The following is a 25,236-nucleotide window of genomic DNA, read 5'->3' as shown; positions in this document are numbered from 1 at the left end:
TTACACTGACTGGACACAGATCCCAATCTGCTTCTGCTCCACTGTGAACCTATGTTCATCAGTGAGGGAAATGGCAGCAAAAGTAAAGGGAGTCACAGACAATATGAGTTTCATTTAATAAAGAGATTTCTCTAAGCTTTATGGTGTCAAAATTTTTGAGAGCCAACTGTAAACAACAAATGGTGGAGTAACAATGGTCCTTTGTCTTGAGTCTGAGAGATTTTTTTCTTTATCTGTTGTTAGCGTGCAAATTCTATATTAACGACATTACAGCTTTAGTGAGCACTTTACTGTGCTACACAAACAACTAAGAAAATGGTAATCACAACTCCAAAGACCAGTGATCTAAGTAACCCAAAATAACTTGAAATTCACCTGCAGTCTTTCCTTGGGGAAGAAGATTAATGTGTTCAGCTGTTTTTCTATAGCTAGAAGTCTAGGGGCACACAATTCACAAAGAGATGTGGATTGCTAACAAGAGTATGACAGGATGATCCGTGTGATCTGTGAAAAGATGTGGCCCAAAATGTTAAGCACTGGTATGATCAGGTCATTAGCACATGGAAAACAAAATTGTTTAGTTTAGGGCACAAAAAATTGAAAACAAGAGTTAACAGAAATATTGGCTTGAGGGTCCCAGGATTTGCTTGCTTCTCTGGGTGGAATAGGAAGAAGGGGAGGAGGTTATGTACTGTTACACTATAAGTACCATCATGTGCCATAATGTAGGAGATGTGGTATGTTTGAAACAGATGGTTGCAAGGCTCTTATATTGTGTAATATATTTGGATACAAGGATGATGCCAAGTAGATTCACAATTATGATGATCGTAAACATTAACCATGCTGTATTTCCTGCTTTTTCATTTTCTGAATAACATTCTTGCCCAACCTGCCCATTTCTCATTATCTCCTTTCTTAGCCCCCATATGACAGTTTAAAATCTGCAAGCTGTTTCTGGATTATCATCCTGGGCCTCTAACCTCTCAACTGTCCCTCATTTCAGAGTTATCTCTATTCCACAGAGACTGTCAGTACAGAGAACTTCTATCAGCACCAGTAAATCTTTCAAAAAGGAATATAAGACAAGTGTGTGTATGTGTGTGCAATTCAATATAGGAATGAAGGGCACTTGGGAAAGTCAAGTGGTGGAACATAAAATATGAATGATGGATGAGGAATAAAGAAAGTGCAGATGCACCACGACATTTGTTCTACCTTTTAAGAGAATGGCAAGTATTCAGCCTATTGAAGTGGGAGGCAGGTGACCTAATAATTAAAGGGGCGGGGCGTGTGTGTGTGTGTTAAGAACTCTGATTTTTTTTCTTTTTTTTTTTTTTTTTTTTGAATCTCAGTTTAGAAATGTCTTTCAGTTGTTCATAAGGTCATTTAACCTCCCTGTACATCAGCTTCCTCGTGTGTAAAAGGCTGGTCTTAATGCTTCTTTCACCACAGGGTTAAACATATCATTGTGATTAATTCATATTGGTACATGTGGAGGACCCTGTGACTTTCTTGTCAGGAGCAAGGACAGGAGTGCCATAAATGGCCCACAAAAGCCCTGTGCCCTGCTAAGAGAGAAGTTCCTCTGCATGGAGTGGTGCAGACTGCCATTAGTGCTCCCTGTGGACCACAGCACACTCACACAGATGGTGTGCTGGAGGGACCCTCAATCTGGAAAGATGCAAAACTTCAGTCTTCCTCCTGCATGGTAAAGGGTGTGGAAGTCCTCCAAGAGGCACAGCATGAAGTCAAATTTCATGTGCACAGTTAGCTGTGGAAGAAGACCATGGAGGACTTGCCAGGGACAGGGGTTCAGCCCAGACCCTTGTGTACACTGTGGGAAGTGATGCAACTCACAGACCACCTCAGATTGACAGATACGACCTAGGGATGATTGATAGCTGTCCTCAGTTTTGCTGTGAGCCACTTTAAGCCTGGGAATTGTTCAGGACTGAGAGGTCATTCAGAGACTTAAAGCCTGGCTCTTGCGCTGCCAGTTCTCCTGGAAGCAGCATGCAGAATCTAGACCTGGAGAAAGGATAATCTGAGTGTCAAAAACAAATTGAAAACTATTTTGAGTAGACTCTCTGAATAAATAGAAGTCACAAGTGGAACTTTTAATTTTAGGCCTTGTAAAGATAACAAATAGTCACTGTGTTTGGAATAGGAAACTGAAGGCATCAGGTGTGTATCATAGTGCAAGTTACAAGGTAAAACAAATACTGAACCAGTGTTTGCCAACAGAACTGCATAAAGAATATTTAAAGTGCAGATGGGAAGGGTCATTTTATTTTGACTTTCCACATCTTGCTTTTTTTTGGGAAGAAAAGTTTTGATGATAAGTACAGAATGCTAGCATACTAAAGATCTGAGAGAAAGTGAAAGTTTCTCTTGCTAGTTATCACATTATCCAATTAAGATATGGTATCTTTTAATCATGGGATTAATGTGACCCATTACTGCCTCAAATGCTGAAAATGCATGGACTGTATTATGTGACAATAATTTTCCTTGTTTAAATAGCCCCTTGTGTGTGCTCACAGCTGGGTATTTTTGTCTCAGTGTGTGACTTAGTCCCACTACTTGCAACGGTTTGGAGAGATTCCACCTTTTGTTTGATTTGCTTCTGGTGAAATACACTGCAAGGAATGGTTCTGTTTGCCTTCAGAATAATTGTAGCCAGAAGTAAAATCAGGCAAAAGAAAAAAAAAAAATTACTAAAACTATATTGTGACATCATTTAGTTCATCCCCTCCTCCTCCAAAGCAGGATCAACAGTACCTTAAACCATTCCTGACAGAAGGGAATTTATGTTTCCCAGTAGTTCTTTCAACACCAAACAAAAGGATTCTTTTTTTTTCCTACAATAATTCAGTATCCTTTCTGCTTTGCCAAGCCACATAGCAGCAGGACTTTGACTTTATCTTCCTTGAAAAATGGAGTTGTCAGCAGAGGATGATTGTTTATGATGGGTTGTACAGGTAGTAACATCAGATAGCTTCCAGGTGAGCATACTGCTTGAACTCTATGAACATCAATAAGACACAGCAAAAATGAAAAGTATGTCTGGAAGTTTTCTTTTAGTGTTGGACAGACAGAGTGTGACAAAACCGTTCCACAGTTGTGTCTGTTGTTATCAGTAAAACAAGTTGCTCCTTTCCCCTGCAGATTTCCAGAAGCTATTTCTGGGTTAATGAGTAAGATTTAAGACTCATTCAGATCATTCTTTAGTCTAAAAGAAAGTGGCATCCTATCCCTTTACATAACAATGATTTGTAGGTTTGTGCACTAACAAGACCACTCAGTGATGGATGCCAGTACATGGATTTTATGTAGCCAGTGGGACAGCCATGTAAAGACATCAAGTGCATACAAAAGGCAACTATATTTTTCAATAGAATCTTCAAACTGGGCAGACTTTTTTCACTCTTTTGCCCAGGAATACCTGCAGATCTCTAAGGAATGTAGCATATATTTCTATATACAGCTGCACTACCACTTCTTTGTTTACCTGTGATTTAGAGATGTTTTCACCCCATCCCTTTAAAACTGTACTAGGCAGCCACAGGTACAACTAGATCTCTTTCAAAACTCAACTCAGATGTTGCAGGTTTTGGCGAGGTAGTAGTACTGGGCACTTCTCTACTTTGATGCTCATATAATCCTTTTATTTTATTTTGGGATTGAGTCCCTGCCAAGTGCCATAATTTCTGAACCAGAAGAAAAGACATCTTCAGGTTAAAATGTCACTGTGTCCATCAATCACACTTCAACAAATAGCTGTAGTTCCTAAGTTATTTAGTAGTGCAATGAATAATTCCAGTCTAGAACTTTTCTGCAAGTTCCTTATATTATTATGTCTGAGACTAACCAAGACTGGAGGTGTGAATTTCTACTCTTTTTTAAAGGCTTTATTTTATGAATATACATGAATACAAATACTGGATAATAAAATGATGGATCAGAAACACTGCATACAATCAATGTGTATTGATAACACTGGGACCTTCTTGTCGGCAGCTGCATATTCTTGTCCAGTGTGGTACAGCAGCATACCCAGGCTGACAGTAAAATGTGCAGCATACAAAACTACAGAGCACTTTTCAGTATCTGACAGTACCCATGGCTACCAAAAAGAACTACTTTGTTTTGTATATGCTTAGGCAATTATCTTCTAAAAGATGGAAAGCATTTGGAGTTTGGAGCATAGTACAGTGGTCCATGACTGCTTCATGATGCTTCAGTGTTCTCAGTACTGCCTTGAGCTCTATCTTCAGAGACATTACCTTTCTTATTATCTTAAACTTGAATCCATTCCTCTTCACTTTTTTTTTTCCCCTTCTCTCTAAAACTATTATGATATAAACGTGGTTTTTGTAGTACAAACATTTACAGGATTTTACAACTGTAGTTTGGGCAGTTTATAGAAATAATGCTGTTAGAATCTTTCACAACAGGCTTCCTATATCTCAAATTTTGATGTATATGTTTGAATTAAACAGATGTTAACAAATGAAAAGGCAAAAGTAAAACCAGCCCAAATAAAAGACATTTTTTTTCTCTTAGCTTGTATGGAATAATTTTTTTTATAATTATGTTAATGCCCATCAGCTATAACCACTAAACAAAAGAAACAAAGAGCCAGGTTTGACTGATTATACAGTAAGCCATAAGCACAATTCCCCTTTACATACATATATTGCTATTATTTTGAAAGATTTTTGTCTTCACATTTCTTTATGATATAAAATAATAAAAAGACTATAACCAAATATTCTTAACATATTTGGTTTATATTTAAGGTTAGCATTTAGTCCTCTGAGAAAAAATATGCTTCATACACATGTTCATTATCCTAATTTGCCCAGACCAATCAAGTTTAATTGCTCAGTTAAATTGCCTGGCTACCTCAACTTGGAGACATTCAGCTGTTTCTATCATTTATTCTCACACCAATACTCAACTTTCTCTAATAAAAAATGGCTGCTCTTCTATGCCTCTTGGCTAGTTGTTCAGTTACAAGGGTGTGAACAACTCTGGCATTTGAAAGACATGTGAAAGGCCACTTGTGGATAGCCCGGGAACACAGAATCAATGGCATTTACACATTATGTGTTGTTTCTATGCTTTGTAATAGTAAGTGTATTAAAGTACCAATAGGTAGAAGAAAACTTTTAAAAGTAACATCCACATTTTTTTCTCTCCAGTTCAAACCTTCTTAGTTTTCTAGTCCAACTAGATCATTTTTTAACTGTTTCCCAGCAAACTCATCCTGCAGTAATATTTGCTCCCTCATCAGTCCCTCTGAATCCAAAGCTTCTACTCTAATTCTGTAGTGGAGAGAATTGGAGTCTTGGGGCTGAGCAGGTTTAATGTCAAAATACATAGTGAAAATGACAGTCTGTAGGACTCACCTTAGGACCACATGCTTTATCTTTGGAGAAAGAGATACCCATTACCTTGATCCCTCCAAGTAGACTGTGAAACAAGAGAGTGTGTGGAGGACGGTTATCTTTTCCCTTTTTTTGTTCTTGACACCATATTTTTTCCTTTTTTTTTTCTTTGATGCCTCACCTTCTATTTTCATTTGTGCTCTCTTTACATAACCTTGTTCTCCCAACTCTTATCCTCTACCTCCATTTGATGTCCCTTTCCCCTCTATCTTGATTCCTCTTTGTAAAATTTCCTCTCCTTCCACCTCTGTCTTTCTAGTTTTTCCCTCTTTCTACTAGCTTTTTTTTTTTTTTTTTTTTTTTGTACCCTCTTATCTTCCTTCTCTACTTCTTCTCTCTAAGGACTCTCTGCCTTTGGCTTTTTCCTGTAGATTGGGCTCAATGGTTCCCTTCATGAATGCTGATTATCCTGGTCAGAGCTCTATGAGTATTATACCAGCTGAGTAGCTCTTCATTTGAATCATGCCTTGCAGGCATTTAGCAGGAAAGGAGTGTCACAACCAACTTTGACTGACAGCTGACTGGCAGGCAAGAAAAGCAGTCACCATCTCTCATGGGAATGCTCAGAAGCTTGCAGAGGGAGATAAAATGTCAAACCTCTGTGATCTGCAGTCTTCGCTAAGAGGCTTGAGAGATCAAACTAGATCAGACACAGTCCCATTTTAGTTTGGAAAACTAAACTGTATTGTTTCTGCTTTGAATGTCATCAATAGCATAATTTCTGCATTCTGCAAGAGAGACTCCTATATACTATGGCACCTTGGGCAGTATAGACTCTCTCTAGACTTACCACAGGTGCATTAGTTTTACAATTCACGTAAAGTTTGTTACCTACATGGAGGTCTGCTACTCAGGGAGACAGATATTCTCAGAGTTAATCTGCAATTATTTTTTTATTATGATTTTTACAGATCCTTTTCTAACTGTCAGCATGCTTTGAGCTTATAAATTTTCAGATGCCTCTTGCTTCTTAGTGTATAAGCAGAGTGTGCTTCAACTCTTTGTAGTAGCACGGCTTGTGGTATTAAGGTCATGTCACAGAGCCCTCAGTGGACAAAACCCAATCAGAAAATTGCTGCAGCACTGTTGTGTGCAGTGGGGAATAAAAAGGAAAATGGTTGCCTTTTGCTGGGTAGAGAGAATCCTCACCAAAATATGGGTATGCTGAATCCTGAGTATCTTGGACCAAAACCTCTCCTGGTTTGTATAGTTTAACTAGCAAAATTAATGAGCATGAGGGAAAATGCATATTACATTTTAAAGCTAAATCTGGCCCTGACAACACTATAATTAGGCTGCATTATTTCCAGATAAAAATAAAAATAAAAATCTTTAACATAATTGTGCATGATTGGCCATGGGACTTGCTGGTTAAATGAGGAACTTCCTCATTTGTTGTTGATTAAAATTTGAATCTGAAGTGTTCTAATATTTCTGCTGAACTACTCTTAGCAGAAGCTGGGCAAACAAGAAGGCAAACTAAAAGTTGTAACAGGCGTTGTTCTTACCTACTTGCTATAGCTGCCTATCCAGCATTTCCAAAATCAAAACATAGATGCGTATGAAAGAATCTTACCTTGCCAACATATTGGTAGTCGGTTCCTGTGTATTCCTCCAATAAAAAGAATTGATTCCACATCCAGCTCCTTTTGGAACGATGGACTTCTCGCCTGCTGTTTCCAGACAATACCAAAACCTTTTCTTTTTCTGGAAAGCCACTAGTCCTTTTGGATAACGGAGTCAAGAAACTTTGGTGGGGCTGACCAGCCCAAAACAGCAGCCAGAAGCAATGGTAAGTTCTCATCACGGCAACACAAGAAGGTTTAAATAATGACTTTTTGTCTTGTCCTCAAACTAACCTACTTTACTGCACTGAATCCAATCTCATGCTGTCTTCCTTCTTTAAATAGTTTTTGAAGTCTCAAAGGATCTCTGAAAAGAAAAATAACAACTTTCTGAGAATTTTCAAAGGTACTTAACATTCATTACTTCAGCAAGTAAGTCAAAAAACTAGAAGAGTCATAGTGATTGTTGAAAAGCTGGGCTGTCTCTGGTTCAAAACGTTACAAGTGGTCCTTCAAGTAATCTGAGTGAATTTATACTGAGTAGGAGGAAGGAGTCCTGATGTTTGTGTTTGTGGGGTTTTTTTCCTCCTTTAACTCCATTTACTGACTAAGACAAATAAGGCATTTCCCTTTTTACTGCTAGAAGTTTGGGATGTAACTGATTAGTTTCTGACTGGGGATCCTGATGAGGTTACCTTATTACATCAAAGAAGGGCTAGCAAGAGTGCATACTGTCTTCCCAGGAGGCATTCTGTTGCTATAGTTATGGGCTGAAGAGCCTGGACTTAGATAACTTCAGGGTTTTTCCCTCACATTTAAGGAGTTTTGCCTCTGACTTAATTTAGGAAGGGTCAGGTAAACAGGTTAGTGAAGTTACTGTGCATATTTGTCAATATCTCCCACATACTAGACCTCTTTGATACTCAGTAAGAAGTGGACATTTTAGTTTTCTCAGTTACCTACTGCAGAGTTTTGTATTGAGTTTTGGATCTTTAAATACATAGTTATGTATGTAAATGCTTTCATTAAAAACTTGGAAAAATAAAAAAATTCAGCTAATTCATTGTTACCTGTGGGTTCTTGCTAGCTACTGCTTCCTACTGTTATTAATACTAAATAGTCAAATGCAGTATTAATATTTTCTTTCCAGGTATCTTTGTGGGGAGGTTGGGGACTGCCCAGGTGAGTTAATTAGTGCCCTGAGCAGTGGCAGCCTTGGCAAGCTGCCATGTAGCAGCACGCCCGTCATGATCTGTGCTTGGAGTGCAGATATGAAAAGACAGATGAGACGGTAGCTCTGTCTGTGCACATGTGGATCACCTTACCGGGGAGGCAGGGTCTAAGGTGGGGAATGCTGAATATGAGCAAACCTATTATGCTATTAGTGAAGTCTGTATGGATTGCTGAGGTGTGAGGGAGAGAAAATCATCACTTGACAGGCTCCCCAGTGCTCGTCTCATTGCCCCTATGGCCAGATCCCACAGTGGGGCTCCATACCTCTCTTCCTTCACTTAATGGTTGCTGAGCAGTGCTGCCTGGAGCAGCATTACCTAGACAGGATTTGTGCCAGCCTTTTAAAGGACCAGTCCTTCAAATGCCAGTTGCCAGGAAACAATTATTCCTGCGGGGGAATTTTCTGCACTTGAAGTCAGCTATATTTCACAGCTCTGATGTCATGAGAGAGGTTTTATAGTAGCTCATGCTGAAATATAGCTCACAGAAATGATATCATAGCTGTGAAATACAGCCTTTTACTCTTCTCTGCAGAGATATGTCCAAAATGCTAAAATAAGGGCATGATCCTGTAATGTCCTTCTTGACTGGGTAGTCTCCATGAAGCAGCAGAGCAGCTAAGCCCTGGCATGTTCCCTGTGAGTGGTAAGAGAGGAGTCACACCTTTACACACCTTGGCTTAAGCATGCAATTGGGGTAAGTACCAACTGAAGTCCAGGGTGTCTTTTGCCCTATAGGTGTGGAAAACTGTTTTCTGGGTCATAGTGATAAATTCAGTTGAGCGAATAAAAAGGACAGCTGCACTATACTCTGAGCTGAGTCTTTAGTAAAGAGTGAGCTCCTGTGTCTCTTGAATGCTATTTTGTCCTCCAATTCCAATGTCTCATGTTCCAGAGATGTCTCTGCAATGTAATAGTTTTTCTCGTGCAATCTCCTTTCTCTTGAAAACAAGTCATTCACCATGGATATTTTATTTTCTTTACATGTAGATATGTAAATATCACTGATGGGACCATGGGATGGGGGTTAAAATCTTTGTTTTCTTCACATTGCACAAAGAAAGTAAGACAAAAGGGGTGGTTTAAACATGGCGTTTCTGTCAACCATCAGCTGGTCAGCTGGTTAATCTACTGTCAAGAGTGAAAAACAATTTTACTCCACAACAGCCTCAGAAAACTGGCTTAGCTCTGTCAGCTCAAATATATAGCAAATCCGTGCTTTTTATGGGATAAGAAGGTATCTGCACACCTAAGCTTAAAATACCTCCCAGTCTAACTTTAGGAATGATGATTGTTAACATAAAAGCAGTATCACCTGCAGTCACAGATCTGTCTTCAGTGTGACAAGTCGCAGATTTAAAGTTTATGTTCATGCCTCTTTGAAGGATCAAAACCTCAGACAATTGCTTAATCACTATAAATATCAACTTCAAAATTATTTCCCCTAGGTGATGATATTCACAGTCAATCTTTCTATTCACCCTCTCCCCCCGTATCTTGTTAACATAGGTAATGTTTTAATGCCACCGATGTGAGAATTCAGTGCAAATTTACACCTTTCCAGAGAAATACTTAATTATTTCAACTATAAGTCAAAGAGAAAATACGCCCATTGGAGTCACTCCTATGAAACGGGGAGCTCTGCCCTGGATATGCCTTTCTGGCACAGTGACAGGCACCAGGTGCAGGTTCTTGACATGAGGAACCCCAAAGAGGTTCCACCTCTGCTCTCACTAAGCACTGCGGATTGTGCTGCTCTTCCCGGTTGGTGATTAAATAAACCAGACTAGCAAAGGACTTTCCCATGAGAGGCATCAGCAAGGAGAGGGAAAACATTTTTTATTCATTTTTTTCTGTTTCATAATACTCCCCTCTCAATAGACTCTTAAAGGAATATGCTTTATAAAGTGTTCTAGACTCTGGACTCAAGCATAATTTATTTTCAGATCCCATGCATTCAATTACGTTTCTGTATGTATTTATACATCTCGTTATGGGCTGCTGATTATTAGATTTTAAATATCCTCTAAATATGTCAACAACCATCAGTTTCTTTAAAGTTTCTGACATAAACTTTATTCAGACTGAAGTGCCAGTATAATAGACCTTTTATTCCCTAGTCATCTAGGTACAGTTTCATTGTTTGAGGGTTGGGTGTAAAGCTTCACACATTAGGATTAAGGTCCATTAGGACACTGGAATGAGCATTAATTGTATTTTCAAGAATGAATAATGTATTGTTATAGTCACACTGTGACTGAGTGAGGAGGTGAAAGTTAAAAGATGATATAGCATAGTAATTTAGGAAAATGAGCATAGGAAATGATGCTGATATAGCCTGGGTGAGTGTAATATGGATCTGAAAATCCAGCTAACAGGAATAATTAGGTTTGTTTTTTGTTGGTGGGTTGTTTGGTTTTTTTTTTTTTCATTTATGTGACACAATAAATTGCATCCATCCTCATGGAGACTGCTTAGGTTCTTGAGGAAAAATACACAAAGAGAGAGAATAGACCCCGCTCTTTCATTCTAGCAGATTACACTATGAATGCAAAATGTATGTGCTTTTACTGCTCCAAAATCAGGCCTGATTTACGGTTGCTGGTAGAAAGATGCGGACTAGTCCCTGGCTGCATCAACAGCTGTATTATATGAAGTGGCTACCACTGCCTTTGGAAGAAAAGGAGGGTTCTGCCCTGGAAGCTTTAATTTATATTTAATTTTGTAGAAGATGATGGGATGCACTAAATATATTCTGATACCATATCTTCTAGATGCTTACCCAGACAGCACCAATTGCTTTTGCCAGGCAGATTGACCCTGCCTAAATCCCAAACAATTATACAGAGCACACTGCCAGCCACAGCAACTAGACTGAAGGCTTTAGCTTCACAGTTTCCCTGTGCAGGAGTCAGTTGCTAGTCCCCTGGCAAGACCATGCAGTGAGAGATACCCTCCACACTCGTGTGGTCCTGCTGGAAAGACCTTCAAACATCAGATGCAAGTGTTTAACACATCAAGCTTGAGAGAGAGGAAGACATCAACAACACTTCATTGTCAAAGACTGAGGAATGAAAGGTGGGGAAAGCATTAATAGGGAGGAGGATAATGGCTAGGCAGTGGGTCCTGTATTTGCTGTGTAAGGTGTGATCGTGCTATGGTATAAGGCATGCTAGGTAAGGATCTGGTGCTTATTTGCTTGGGTTTTACCTTGCTGCAAAGCCATGTCAAAGAAGCAATGTCTAAGTCCCTAAGAGAACCTAAGTGACCCAGAGGTGCCAGTACCCTAGACTGTCCTTGGGGTTGTCCTCACAAATGTGAAGTATGTGGTTCTGCTACCCTCCAGGCAATACTGCAATACGATAATGGCTGTAAGGAAAATCTGCAGAAAGATTACTTTCTCATCACAGGGTGTGTGTGTGTGTGTAAGGTTAAAATAGCAATAGCTGCACAAAGGAAAGAAAATATTCTAACTAACTTCAACAAATAGAGGCTTCCACATTTATCATATTCATTTATTTTCAGTGTCATATTCATATATTTGAATATATCGTATTGATACATTTTCATATATAGCAAAGAATTTTGTGCTAGATGTTTTCAGTAATAGCTAAGTTTCATGTGCTTAGAAGCTGTAACACTGCAGACTTGTCCATAATTAACTTGGACTTAAAAAGCAGTTGTTGAGTTGGAGCTTACTTTGCAGTTATGTCTCTCTTATGACCAGTCAGATCTGAAAGTCTCCATCTAATAATTTTCTCAAGTGTGAATTAGTTTTTACAGTTCTGAAATCCAAATGCCCTTTTTTCTTCATTGTCCATGAGGCATTCATTTGTAAATATCAGTCATAAAGAGAAAAAAATGTCAAATTTTCAGTGTAAAGATAGCTGATGAAATTTTAGTCTTCTGATGTTCATTTTTTTTAATATCTTTGTTATATAAATCCATATGCTATAGCAATCATTCCTGTAAATATAACCTGTGAAATAACAAAACAGAACAGAGCCAGGAGAGAATTCAAACTGAAAGATTTGTGGTTTTAAACTAGAGGTACTTTCTGAAGACATCAAGTACACAATGTAATTGCAGCCAGCAGTGGTTGATTATAGTGTCTTTCAAAGTCCTTCTTTTATTCAGCGCTCTCAGCAGGAAAAAAAGGTCCAGAACTATAAAAATAACTAAATGCAGCAGAAATGTTAAGATAACTACTACCTCCATCCTGCATTGGGATCTATTAACATGGTGCTTTTGAACAATGCAACTGCTTTATCCCTAGTGAACCTGAATGCACATGAACACCAGCATTCACAAAAGCACACATTGACAAAGGAGGGAAAGCGAGAAGTATATCTCCTTTAGTTCATGAATGGTGGCAGCCAAAGATGACTGTATGACTTTATTCAGTAGCTGGTGAGTGAACTGATGTTGATGTTTGTCTGCTCTCAGATATTTTGATTTTTTTTCACCTGGCATTTGAAAAGAGCCTTAGTGTCATCTTGTTTCAGAGATGCCCACTCTAAGCCTCTGTATTTAGCTACACTGGGAGGATATCTTTTATCCACTGTGTATAAACAGTCTCAACACACATGATAGAGGAATGGCACAGAAAAGGAAATCTTGTTTCCATTGTACAGTTGCGTTAAGTGACTTTTCGGTGGCTGTTCAAGAATATCTGTGGCGGGGCTGGAATGTGGACTTAGATTTTCTATGTCATACAAGCAGCATTTTAATCACAAGGTTATTTTTCTTCCTTTCTGATGGTGTGTCATTCCAAGGCATAATATCTGTGCTTGAACTACCGCGTGTAACTTTGCTGCACATACTGGCTGGATGTTAGTGTATGCTGGAGGGTGTGCGGACACTGTAGCTGGAGCATCAGAGAAAGGATGTGATGTTCCCTGGGCGTGCAGGCAAGAGCAGTAACTGCTGCAAGAGCAGCAACCTTACATAAGTGTCACAGGTTAGTCACCTCTGCAAACAGCTATATGGAGGATGAAGGACAGACTCAGCTCTAGTTGATGTTGTCCTCTTTGTGAGCTGCCTCTGTGTGGCATTAACAAGAAGCAGGAGCTGGTCTTGCCAGAGGCTTCTAGACTCCTCTGCCTTTTGCAGATGATGTGGTGTCAGACCTCCATGGTATTTCATTGTTTCCCTGCAGAGGGAAGCATTGTGCTAATGCTGCATTATCATCTAAAATGGGGGACAGTATGTGACTAGCAGGTAATACAGAATAATACTGTAAATTATATTAAGATGTTCCTTGATGGATAGAGGACTAAAACAGTTAAGCAATCAATGACATGTAGTAGGATAACAAATCGGTAGCACTCGTACTGCTGTGCATATCCAGTACATGGGTCTTTTATTCCTGATCAATAGCTTAATGGTAGAGAATAGCAGATGTGCATGGAATCATAGTCAAAGGGTCTTCAGCAAAAGTATCCTTGAAGCCATGAAAATGCTGTAGAAAAACCTTATTCCTTGTTGGAGTACTTGATGGAAGTCTGCAGTGTTGTCATCCTGTTGTGAAAGCTACATTTGTTCTCAGACATTCAGTAAGCTCCTATCAAACTTGCAGTAGCTTTTATAAAGTTGAGGTTTCCTCTAACCCTATTTATTTATTTATTTATTTATTTTAGGATAGGGAACTAGCAGGCTCTTCAAAGCAGAAGTGTCATTAAAGAGAAATTCAGTCTACGTTATGCATTGAAATTTTATGTCTGAAAAGGAGCCCAGCCTCCCTACCCAGTTAATAGAAAGAGGAGGACTCTTGGGTGATTCAAAGTGCCTAAGTTAAAGCCCTGTGTCTCTCCACTGAAAAAGCTACATGGTTTGAATACCTCTACTGTTTGTTTTTAGACTCTGGTACTTGAAAGTCTCCTAGACAGGCTCTTAGAACTGATCAGGGACTTTTTAGGATTTTCACTGTAAAGCAAAAATACAGCTGTTTTAAACAACACCTCATTCTGAGAAAAGTATGACATGCCACCACCCAAAAATCTCTAGTAAGGTAACTTTTCCAAATCTTTAGACACATTAAAGAAAACCTGGTCAGCTTCTTCCTGAAAATTGTTTTTCTTAATGTAGGTGTGACAGCCCATTTTGCTTTTACTATACACACTCAACCTACCATTTATTAGTCACCTACCTCCATGCCATCAGAGGAAAATTATCCACAGGCTCCCATAAATGAGACAGAACCATAGGCAACATCCTTTCTACGCTGATCAGCAATTACTCAAAGCCAATGTGTCAGCGATACTCTCGAAGCACAAGAGAAAAATCTGGGCTTGCAGCTGCTTTAGTGGCATTGCAGTTCTCCCTCAAGTACTGCAGTGTGATAATGAAGGCAGAGGCTATACTGCCACATGTATAGCCAGGAATAAAAGAATGGAGGTGATAAGATCTCTTTTTCAATAGGCACCAGCATATCTTTCTGTCAAAGACTGACTTTTTGACAGTAGTAATTAGGAAGTTCAATAACAGACCCAAGTAAAAGAAAATTCTTTGGTGGGAATGTTTTGGTTGTGCTTTGAGCAGTATATTATTGTTGTCAAACATGACATTAATTGCTAAAATTCTGATTTATTTCCTACAGAAGAAACCCCCAAACAGAGATAACAATTGTTATAGCAAGTGGTGCAACTGAGGGCAAATGCATAAGCACAGTTCATCTGATTCTAATTTAGGCATATTAGAGCTTATGCACTTTTCATATGCACAAAAGAGATTGTTTTATTTACAGCTGTCTGTAACTTCACATTTCTAGGATAGCTATAGTCCCACATGTGATTGCTACTTTCTTTTTTTTTCTGTAGTCCCCCCTTACAGGGACTCTCCTTGCTACCCCAATTCCAGTGTGCCCCATTTCATCTGTGGTAGAGCAAAGCAGTTGTCTGTTTTAAGCAATTTTCCCTTCACCAGCTGTTGTTTGCTTCTTTCTCCCTGCTAGAGGCTCAGTGCTAACTATCTTTTTCTTTACTTCTTGACACAAGCACATGCTGATTTCCCGCTCTGAAGTTAGGAAAAAACAGTTGATAGGTGGGACATAAGGTACTGGACCTGGGGAGGATAGAAACAGCTAAACTTTGGCTTTGTATTTGATTGTCAAGGGCTTTCTTATTTCTCATAGATGTTCATGGTCATTTACCACTGTGAAAGGGATGCAGAGTGCTACCAAATCAGAAATGCCTGCAATACTTGGCTTTTTGTGGGCAAGCAAACTCCATTTGTGCAAATACGCTCCAACAGGAGCAATCAACTGGAAAATAGAGGGATGTCCATTAAGGCACATTTCATTAAGAATGTGCTATTAAAAGAACTGTAGATTAGTAGGTCATGTCTCTTTTCTGATGAAAGAGTGTATTATTTCTTTGATCGTGATAGTAATGGTCTACACTAAAACGCTACAGCTTCTTTAAAAGCCTCTTAATGTTACCCCTATTAACTGCACAGCTTAAGAAGCTGTAGCGAAATACAGAAGAGCTAATGAACATCTGTGGGCCTCCCTTCTCAGATCTCTTGATCTTACCTGGAATCCTGTTAAGGATCTAGGAGACCTTCTCAAGCAGGGCTAGACTGGACAACAGAGGTTGGAAATACCCGTGTCACGTCCTCCTGGGCTATCCTCATGGCTAGCATTAAAAAAAGCTGCAGCAGTGAGAGGGACTGACCATTTCTGAGTGACTTCAGAGTTACCAGGACTGGATAATGACTATTAAAATGGGAAGAAGGCATGCTTGCAGTTCATCCAGGGTGAATAAATACCATGCCATGATGGCAGGGATGTTCTAGCAGTCTGACTACTAGGACATTCTTGTCCAGGCAGGATATTTATTCATCAGACAACTGCATGCCAGAAGCATCTACACTCTGCCTGGGACTTCAGGTGAGGCAATAAACTAGTACTTCAATGTGTATTTCCAGCCACGATGACTCATTACTTAAGTGAGGTTTTGTGAACAGTGAGTGATGTTTCTGAAACTCTTGAAGTTTCTTGAATAGGAAACATGCATACTTGCTTTTCAAATCACTAATCTGAGAGGTGGCTTTCTTCTTTGAAAAGGGCCTTTTAATATGATTTTGCTAGTAATTTTATGTTTTTCATAATATGAAAATGTATAAAAGAATAATGTTACTTGTGACTGAATAGCTTCTGAAGTATTTAATAATGCTACTTATGTCACTAGTTCTTTGAAAAACCTTAATGAGTTGTTTAATTAGGAATATTGACGACAATTGAATCATGATTTTTTTTTTTTTTTCGTCTAGGTTCACACAGCTCTGCATACATACACTGTGAACATCAAAAACTATACAGGTTACTAACCCCTTTGCTTGTATTATTAAAGCATCCTCCTCTGGGCATTGAAGCCAGTAAGAAAGTTCCTTTTAGTGATATGTCATCAGACCCTTGTAAATATGTTGCTTCTGAAGAGAAAGAAAAAAAAAAAAAAAACCCAAAACAGAAAAGATTCTGATCTGACTTAAAACAATTGGTGTTCACAGTATTGTTAAAGTCTTTGCAATTATATGTAGAATCTCTTTGGGATATAAATAAAGGTTATATGTTTTGGAAGAGGGGTCTCTAATGGAATTACTGAAATCTTCCTCTTGCGTAATGGAAACTTGAATATGGTGCTTTATTTTTAAAATCTGTTCCAGGCAGATTCTTTGCTATTGTTTTCCATGGAAGGGAGTGGGAGCCATGCTGCAACTCTTCAACTGTATTTTTAATGCTAAATAACTATGTGATCATCATATGCAGCAAACTGGGTATTAGAAGCTTCTAGGACAGCCCTGTTTGAGACAATTGAAGGAGCTAATCCTAAAAATACGAAATGTGTGATGCAAGTGGTTTTTCTTGGTCCAGGATTCAGCAGAACATTGCTCTGTGCAAGCCACTGAAGATGGCAAAATCAGTCTTCTTTGATTAGTGGAGTTTTGGTTTTGATTTTAAATTAATTCCATCGTGTTGTTGGGATTTATAGTCAAGATCAAACCCACTGGATAAGTGGTTTGGGAGGAGCAGAATTAAAATAAACTATTTCTGCATAAATGTGCTTTCATGTTTGTAAACAGATGTCTCAGTTTAAGAAAACCAAAGAGATACTAATCTGCACAAGAGAGACTTCTTTCCTATTTCAGAAAATCCTTTTCATCTAAAAGGTATTCGCTGAAGTTAGTGCTCAAGTATTTCCAATAAGAAAAGAAACTTGACCAGCTGAGGTGTCAATACAATCTCTTACACTACTCTTCACGTCAGAGAGGGGTAAGTCTTCTGTTCTTCCATTAGTGGAAAGACTATTCCATATGTCTTAAGTATTTTCTTGAGTGAAAATGAAAATTCTCTAATGCTCTTACAGAAAGCGGTAAGCCTAAACAACCAGCCTCAGTCTTGTTGAAACTGATGAGAATTTCGTGTCATTAGAGCCAGCATGTCATTCCTAATTTTTTTAAAATGCTTTTTAGTTCTACTATTGCTTTTTTCAATTGTTGCTATTATTTTTATTGGCAAAATTTCTATTAGCCTGATTTTAATGACTACAGCTGAAGACAATGGAGCTTAAGTACTGCATGAAATGACAAAATGTTTACTGACTGTATCTAAAGAAATCCATGCTTTTGCAACAAAGGATGCATTTAATTAAATCTCAAACATTCCTAAAAATTACACTTATTTGCACTTATAATATGTTCCACCCCAGTATCTTAAATATTACATGCACTTCTAGTGCATTGCGACTGTTGTCAGCTTAGGCTGCTTCCTTCTGGAGAGGTAGAAGCCCCTTTCCTGTCAAGGTCACTTAGCTTTGATCCTAAAGTCCTCCCACTTTCTGCTTTCCCATTTTCACCTCTAACTATGGGCAAACTGATGTAAACTGAAAATTGTCAAATTGCCCTGAAGGCAAGCATGAGTGTTTATTCACCTGTCTGAGGTATCTTCATAGTTTCAATTACCAAGGAGTTCGATCACTTAATAATCTTTACTGTATTTATCCTCAGAGTGATTTGTAAGAATTGCAAAGTTACCATTCCTTGAAATGGAAACAGAGTGAATGTAAAGACCAGACCTTCAAAGGCATTTAGAAACCTAACTCTTGCTGCAATCAGTTCAATGGCATTTCAGACTCTCAGTCCATGATGTTTTAGCACTAATTCAAAACCAGAAGACAATATGGAAACTGAAAAATCTGAGAAATCATTATAAACTGAACATGGATAAACTCATAAATACATATACATGTATCTTTCTCATTACTCTAAGATGTCATGTATTTCTACTTAATTCTTGACAACTTTGTTTTTAATGATTTTTTTCTTAAATAAGCTGGAAGACATTTACGGTTTTATGACATTTCTCACCTGCTAGATGAAGACAAATTTCAAAACAAAATCAAAATTACACCAGCAGTTTATTAGCTTCATCTCCACATTATCTGTTTAATTGTCTTGTAATGAAATGTTGTTTCTTCCGTTACATAACCAATCCATAATTTATTTGTTTTAAACCAGAAATTAGATTCTTTCTCCTATTTAAAGCTCTTGCAACTTAGCAACAGTGCAGGTGTTAGGTATACGCAGGTAATATGAAGGGAAGTCTGCCCTGGAGTTATCTGCCTCTGCTCCCTCCCCATAATCTCTAACCAATACCCCTTTCTTCTGATTTACTGCAGGTTATTTTACGCTTTAGGTTGTAAGAGGAATTATTTTCAAGCATGGGCACTTACAAAGCGGTAGGGATTATCCAAGATTCAGGCTGTCTATGAAAAAATATGGTATTTCATTAAACGGGCAATCTAAGATTTATTATTTTAGATTTTTATTCCTTTCTTTTCATAAATGCCTGAAGTTTGTCAGAAGTGTGGTATTTGTCACTTAGTACTATATTCCAAATATTGAGCTTACACGTGTAGATATAAATATATATATGAAAAAAAAATAAAAATTTATGCCTGAACCTGTGTGCTGTACACTACTACCTATACTAGTAATGGCTATAGTAATGCTACTATTGCTGGTGGGAATTGAACTTTGATTTCAATGCTGAATGGCTAAAGCGTTTCCTTGACTTAGTACACAGAATAGATGGAGGCTTAAAACCACAAAGCTTTGAAATGAAAGTGTGACTTGAAATGAAAGTGTGACTACCAGATGTGAATAGAGCTGAGAGATTTCAGCTTGAAAGAAAACCTCAGGTGTTTGGACAAATAACATATAACACTTTGCAGTTCATTTGACTGTAACTGGAAAAAGATCAGGTAACCAGAGTTTACTGACAAAAGCACTGATGTAATTGGTATGTACAAGAGCATGTATACGTCAGCAGTACCAGTGTGAACACAGCTTTTGCAGCCCTGAACCTTAGGAAATAAGATGTTTCCATTGCTACTGAAAAATGGAAGATTTTGTTTTACCTTAACACAGGCCACTTCATGTCTTTTGTGGTCCTGAGCTTATGTTAGCTTGTTTTATCTGAACAAGCAATTACCCAGCAGGTGACCGATGTCCAACTTATTTTTTGTGTTAGCTTAACTCTGTGAAATTTCATGGTTTTACCCTAAAGACATTATACCATGTACGTTGTTCCAACAACTCCTAAGTGAATATTTCGTAACTAAAGTTAGGCAACAATTAAAAAAAAGATAGCAACAGACTGTGTGAAAACCCCAAGCAGACCCAGGACCAAAGAGGAAGAAAGTGTGACCATCAACAGCATACTCCTCCCAGGCAGGAACTTAGGGTGCTAATTACTTGCTGTTGCTACTCCTAAGAAAGGTGAGTGCGATGTGACAAAAAGAGGTAGATACCAGGAATTTGATGACTAAAATACTGGATTGTACTCTTAATTGGAATTAGCAATAATTAGAGAATATGGACTATAAATGTATCGTAACTGGACTTAGAATAACTTTTTGATACATTTTACTGTTGAAACATTAATTAGACTAACAATAAACTCTAATTGTTGGCTCTGCATATAAGGTATGCTCCCCTGTGCCCATAATGAGATTTTGATTGTAACACTCTTTGTCAGATGGGCAATTTTTGTGCAGCAGAAGTGTGGAAAGGGGGAAAATAATGAGAAGTAGCAGCAATGAGAAAGAGAAGGAGTGGCAGCAAAGAGGCTCCTAGCTTGGCAGTGCTTCAGAGCTGGGACACAGCTGTTTATCCAGCTGTAAGCCTGGGACACAATCAGATGAGGAAGACTCAGGGCACACCCCCCAGATGTACCCTTTCACTGCATTTATATTAAGCTCATGCCAGCGGCACTCTGACATATGGACTGGCATCATAGGGGTCAGGTATTTTCTTAGGCTCTAGCCCGGCAAGGAATTTGAGTGGGTGTCCCTCCCTCGTGCTGTTCGCTTGGAGTGGCATGGAAGGCAGGGGACTGTTCTGCAGTCACAAAGGCTGTGATCACCCTCTTGGTCACAGCATCAATTTTGCTCTTGAAGCAGTCCCCTATTCTCAGCAGTTTTGGACCTCAGGGACAAGTCCCATGCCAAAACAGACAGCATCAATTCATTAGTCAGGGCTGACTGAAATTTGGAGCCGCATCTCAGAGGTGCAGCCTGTAATTTGGAGACCTGACGGAAACGTGGATGAGGGCGACTTTAGCAGTCTTGCTTTCTGGCATGCTCTAGGGACTGAAGTGGCCCCTGACAAAGCCTAGGCAATCTTGGGAGCATCCTGGACATGTTTCCTGTGCTGATAATATATGTGAGCAGAGTTGCCGGAGTTCAGTACTTGTGCAAATGATGAAGTTTGGGAGAATGTGTCCTTCCTGGTGGTGTCTGGGGCTTTTAAGGTTCCTTTAACAGCTCCTTGAACAGACCCTTTAGTAAAAAAAGGGAATCTGAGAGAGTGATGGATGACTCCATATTCAAATCCAACTGCAGTGTGACACACGAGTTGGTTTTATCAATCATAAAAAAAGAAAACAACAACATGCCTCACTGCTCTTGAAAGATAAACAGGGAAAGAGAGCATTTCACTTCAGTGGAGTTGCATACCCATTGGACTGACATAGTGAGGAAAGGGCCAGGATGAAGTTTCTGTGGGGGCTACCATTTAAAAGGCACCCGAGTCATGTGTCCTGAATAAGTACATGAAGGAAAATTAGTTGTCTTCAAGGAAAAATAGCAATGTCTTGCCAGCCTTGCCATTCCTTCTCAAATGGGGGAGTACAATTTATCATCCCTGCCTAAATTCTGCATACTGAGTTAAGCCTAACATTTGGATTTATTAATAGTACAACTTCTCTCCTCCATTCCCCCAGGATAAGAATTCAATCTTTTTTCCCAGGAGCTGCATTTTTATGCATACTTATGGGCAGGCAAGGTTTGCAGAAGGTGACTCCCTACAGAAAACGTGTGGCTTCTTAATGTCAAATTGTTCCTGCATTTGCTGGAGGACCCTGTAGTAATCTGGATGAATACTTTCTGTAAATTGATAACAAAATATGATGTCCTAGAAAGTATACACTAGCGTGAAACACAAGGGAAAATGGAAAAATAGTCCCCATTCCATTTTAAATTAGCAAAGTTGTTAGAAAATGGAGAGATTTCCCTTTGTGTTCTGAAGTAATTTATAACGTGGTGGGTTTTTTTATTACAGCTGTTTGGTGAGTGGGATGAGAAAGAGATAATTGATGAATGTGCTTTTTCTTACGTGGGGGGATGTAAGCACAGCTTGTGGCTGGGGGAGAAAGGAAGATTAATTATCAGTTGGTCTATTGTGCAAAACTTTGAAAAACTTCTACAGTGTGGAATCTACACTTTTTAAATGTCTCTTTTTCTTTCCCTGGATATATGTGAATGTACTATTTGTAGTTCTAGGTGAGGCAAGGAAGGATGTTAAAATGCAAAACTGCAGGAAGAAAATCAGAAGTAGAATGGATCACCATTTTACCTCTGAACATTTCAGAGCTTGGGAAGGATGGGAAAGCAGAGGCAGACAACTTTGTCTCAGTCAAACAGAATTTCCCCTTGGGTTTAAAAGGGAGTGTGTGCTGCCATCACATCTCTTTCAGCCTCTGTGAGGGGATAATACCCCATGAGCACTTTGAGTATCTAACCTTATTCCTCATACATTTGACTGGGTAACATCAACCTTGCTGCTGTGGGTCCTCTTCTGCCTTTTCCCTGCAGCTGCACTTGTTTTAGTCATGATTAGGGTTTTTTTTTCCTGAATTGCTTCTAATTGCACTTTAAAGCTGTTGTATCCTACTTTATTTTCATCCTCATAGTAGAAGGGCAAAATCTATAAATTCTATTTTAGACAAGGAAAAAAGCTCTGAACAATTTTTTAAACTGATTTTCTTACTTGCTCTTGTTTATAGGCTTGATCTCCAACCCCATGCTCCAACTCACCTCTGTACCAAACCACATTAAGTCTTAACGAGAAAATCTTTAGGGTGAGATCATAACAAATAAATACCTATTTGCCTATGAGTTCTTTCTATTGTTTCTGTCTTTTTATGTGTGTTGTACTATTTCTGTGGTTTGATAGGATCAAAGTAGTCTGGCTTTTGTACTCCCATAGCTGGTCACAGGCTCTGTGAACATTTTTCAAATTCCACCTTTCACCCAGGACATGTACTAGCTCCCAAGGAGGCATAAAGGAAACATCCCAATCCAATGACTGCTGCAGATGTGTTCAATAAAAGAAGAGCTGTAACTACACAAATTACCTTTGCTAAACTGCAGGGTGCTGCAGAACTCCTGGAATGAGTTTCTCCCTGCCACACTTTTCATTCTCTCTGCTGGTTGTGAATGAATACAAATTAAGAAGAAATCCCTGAAAGAGGTTATAGGCCTATACAAATATCTTACAAGAGAATTTGGCTGCTCATGCAGTTTATTTTTTTACATTGCAGAAAGTTTTAGGAAGAAAGGGATGCTACCTCTTTAGAAGCCTGCATGAGAAGGGCAGGAATGTGGGACAATTACCACAGTCAACTGGCAATTTCATTAAAAGACTTGCAATAATTGCCATAATTTTTTAATCAAAGCCCCACCTTCTGGAAATGGGTAATCGTCTCCAAGGAGGGAGACAATTGATGGGGGAGGGGAACCTCAATCCATCCCACTCCTACCAGCTAGATGCCAGTGCCTGCAATAGATGCCTGGAGCCTGGAGAGGGGTCACAGATCAGCAGAAGAGCAGCTGAAGAGCAGCACAAAGGAATTCCAGCCAGAAAGTCAGCTTCATTTGGGTCAAAGTCAGCTTTCATCTTCCCAATTTAAGAGCCTCTACGCAAGCACACACAGCATGGGGAATAAACAAGAGGAGCTAGAGATGTGCACAAGCCTGCAGGGCTACAATCTTATTGGCATCACGGAGACGTAGTGGGATGACTCCTATGACTGGAATGCTGGAATGGAAGGATACAGGCTCTTTAAGGAATGACAGGCAGGGGAAATGAAGAGGCAGTGTCACCCTCTATGTCAATGACCATCTGGAGTGCAGGGAGCTCTGCCTGGGGATGGATGAGGAGCCAACCGAGAGCTTAAGGGTCAGGATTAAAGGGATGGCAGGGACAGGAGACATTATAGTGGGGTTCTGCTACAGGCCACCTGACCAGGAAGACTGAGTGGATGAGGCCCTCTATAGACAGATAGGAGCAGCCTCATGTTTACAAGCCCTGGTCCTCACAGGGGACTTCAGCGACCCTGATATCTGTTGGAGGGACAACACAGCAGGGCACAAGCAATCCAGGAGGTTCCTGGAATATGTTGATGACAACTTCCTTCTCCAAGTGATAGAGGAGCCAATAAGGAGAGATGCTATGCTGGACCTTGTTCTCACCAAAAAGGAGGGGCTGGTGGGGAGTGTGAAGCTCAAGGACAGCCTTGGCTGCAGTGACCATGAAATAGTGGAGTTCAAGATCCTTAAAGCAGCGAGGAGGGCACACAGCAAGCTCAGTACCCTGGACTTCAGGAGAGCAGACTTTGGCCTCTTCAGAGATCTGCTTGGCAGAGTAACATGGCATGAAGCTCTGAAGAGAAGAGAGATCCAAGAAAGCTGGTTGATATTCAAGAATCACCTTCTCCAAGCTCAAGAGTGATACACCCTGACAAAGTCAGGTAATAACACCAGAAGGCCTGCATGGATGAACAAGTAGCTCCTGGACAAGCTCAGACACAAAAAGGAAGCCTACAGAGGGTGGAAGAAAGAACAGGTAGCCTGGGAGGAATAAAGAGAAACTGTCCAAGCAGACAGGGATCATACCAAAACCCTGATAGAATTAAATCTGGCCAGGGCTGTCAAGAGCAACAAGAAACACTTTTATAGGTACATCAGTGATAAAAGGAAAGTTAAGGAAAATGTGGGCCCTCCCCAGAAGGAAACAGGAGATCTGATTACCTGGGATACGGAGAAATCTGAGGTACTCAATGACTTTTTTGCCTCAGTCTTCACTGTCAAGTGCTCCAGCCACACCGCCCAAGACACAGAAGGCAAAGGCGGGGACTGGGAGAATGAAGAACCACCCACTATAGGAGAAGATCAGGTTTGTGAACCTCTAAAGAACCTGAAGGTGCATAAGCCCATGGGACCTGGTGAGATGCATCCGTGGGTCCTGAGAGAACTTGCGGATGAAGTAGCTAAGCCACTGTCATATTTGAGAAGTCATGGAAGTCCAGTGAAGTTCTCACTGACTGGAAAAGGGGAAACATAACCCCCATTTTTAAAAAGGGAAAAAAGGAAGATCTGGGGAACTACAGACCAGTCAGTCTCATCTCTGTTCCTGGAAAGATCATGGAGCTGGAAACTGTGCTAGGGCACATGGAAAATAAGGAAGTGATTGGTGACAGCCAACACAGCTTCACTAAGGGCAAATCATGCCTGACAAATGTGGTGGCCTCCTATGATGGAGTTACAGAGCTGGTGGATAAGGGAAGAGCAACTGATGTAATCTATCTAGACTTCTGACACTATCCCACATGACATCCTTGTCTCTAAATTGGAGACACGCAGA

The 25,236-nt window shown here is 39.6% G+C and overlaps 1 protein-coding gene across 2 annotated transcripts in view; it reads right to left on the bottom strand.

Moving 5' to 3' along the window:
• Positions 1-25,236, bottom strand: part of CDH6 (cadherin 6) — a 102,591-nt gene that overhangs the window by 41,895 nt on the left and 35,460 nt on the right. The window contains exon 2 of one of the 2 annotated variants that reach the window (XM_074899547.1): positions 7,033-7,388. The exons of the other annotated variant lie outside the window; for it this stretch is intronic. Within the exon in view, the coding sequence (XP_074755648.1) occupies positions 7,033-7,260 (228 nt within the window). The 5' untranslated portion in view covers positions 7,261-7,388. The remainder of the gene's footprint in view (positions 1-7,032; positions 7,389-25,236) is intronic. 2 annotated transcript variants of the gene reach the window in all.

Source organism: Athene noctua, chromosome 2 (assembly GCF_965140245.1).
Source record: "Athene noctua chromosome 2, bAthNoc1.hap1.1, whole genome shotgun sequence".
Taxonomy (NCBI): domain Eukaryota; kingdom Metazoa; phylum Chordata; class Aves; order Strigiformes; family Strigidae; genus Athene; species Athene noctua.
This window is presented reverse-complemented; position numbering and strand designations above follow the sequence as displayed.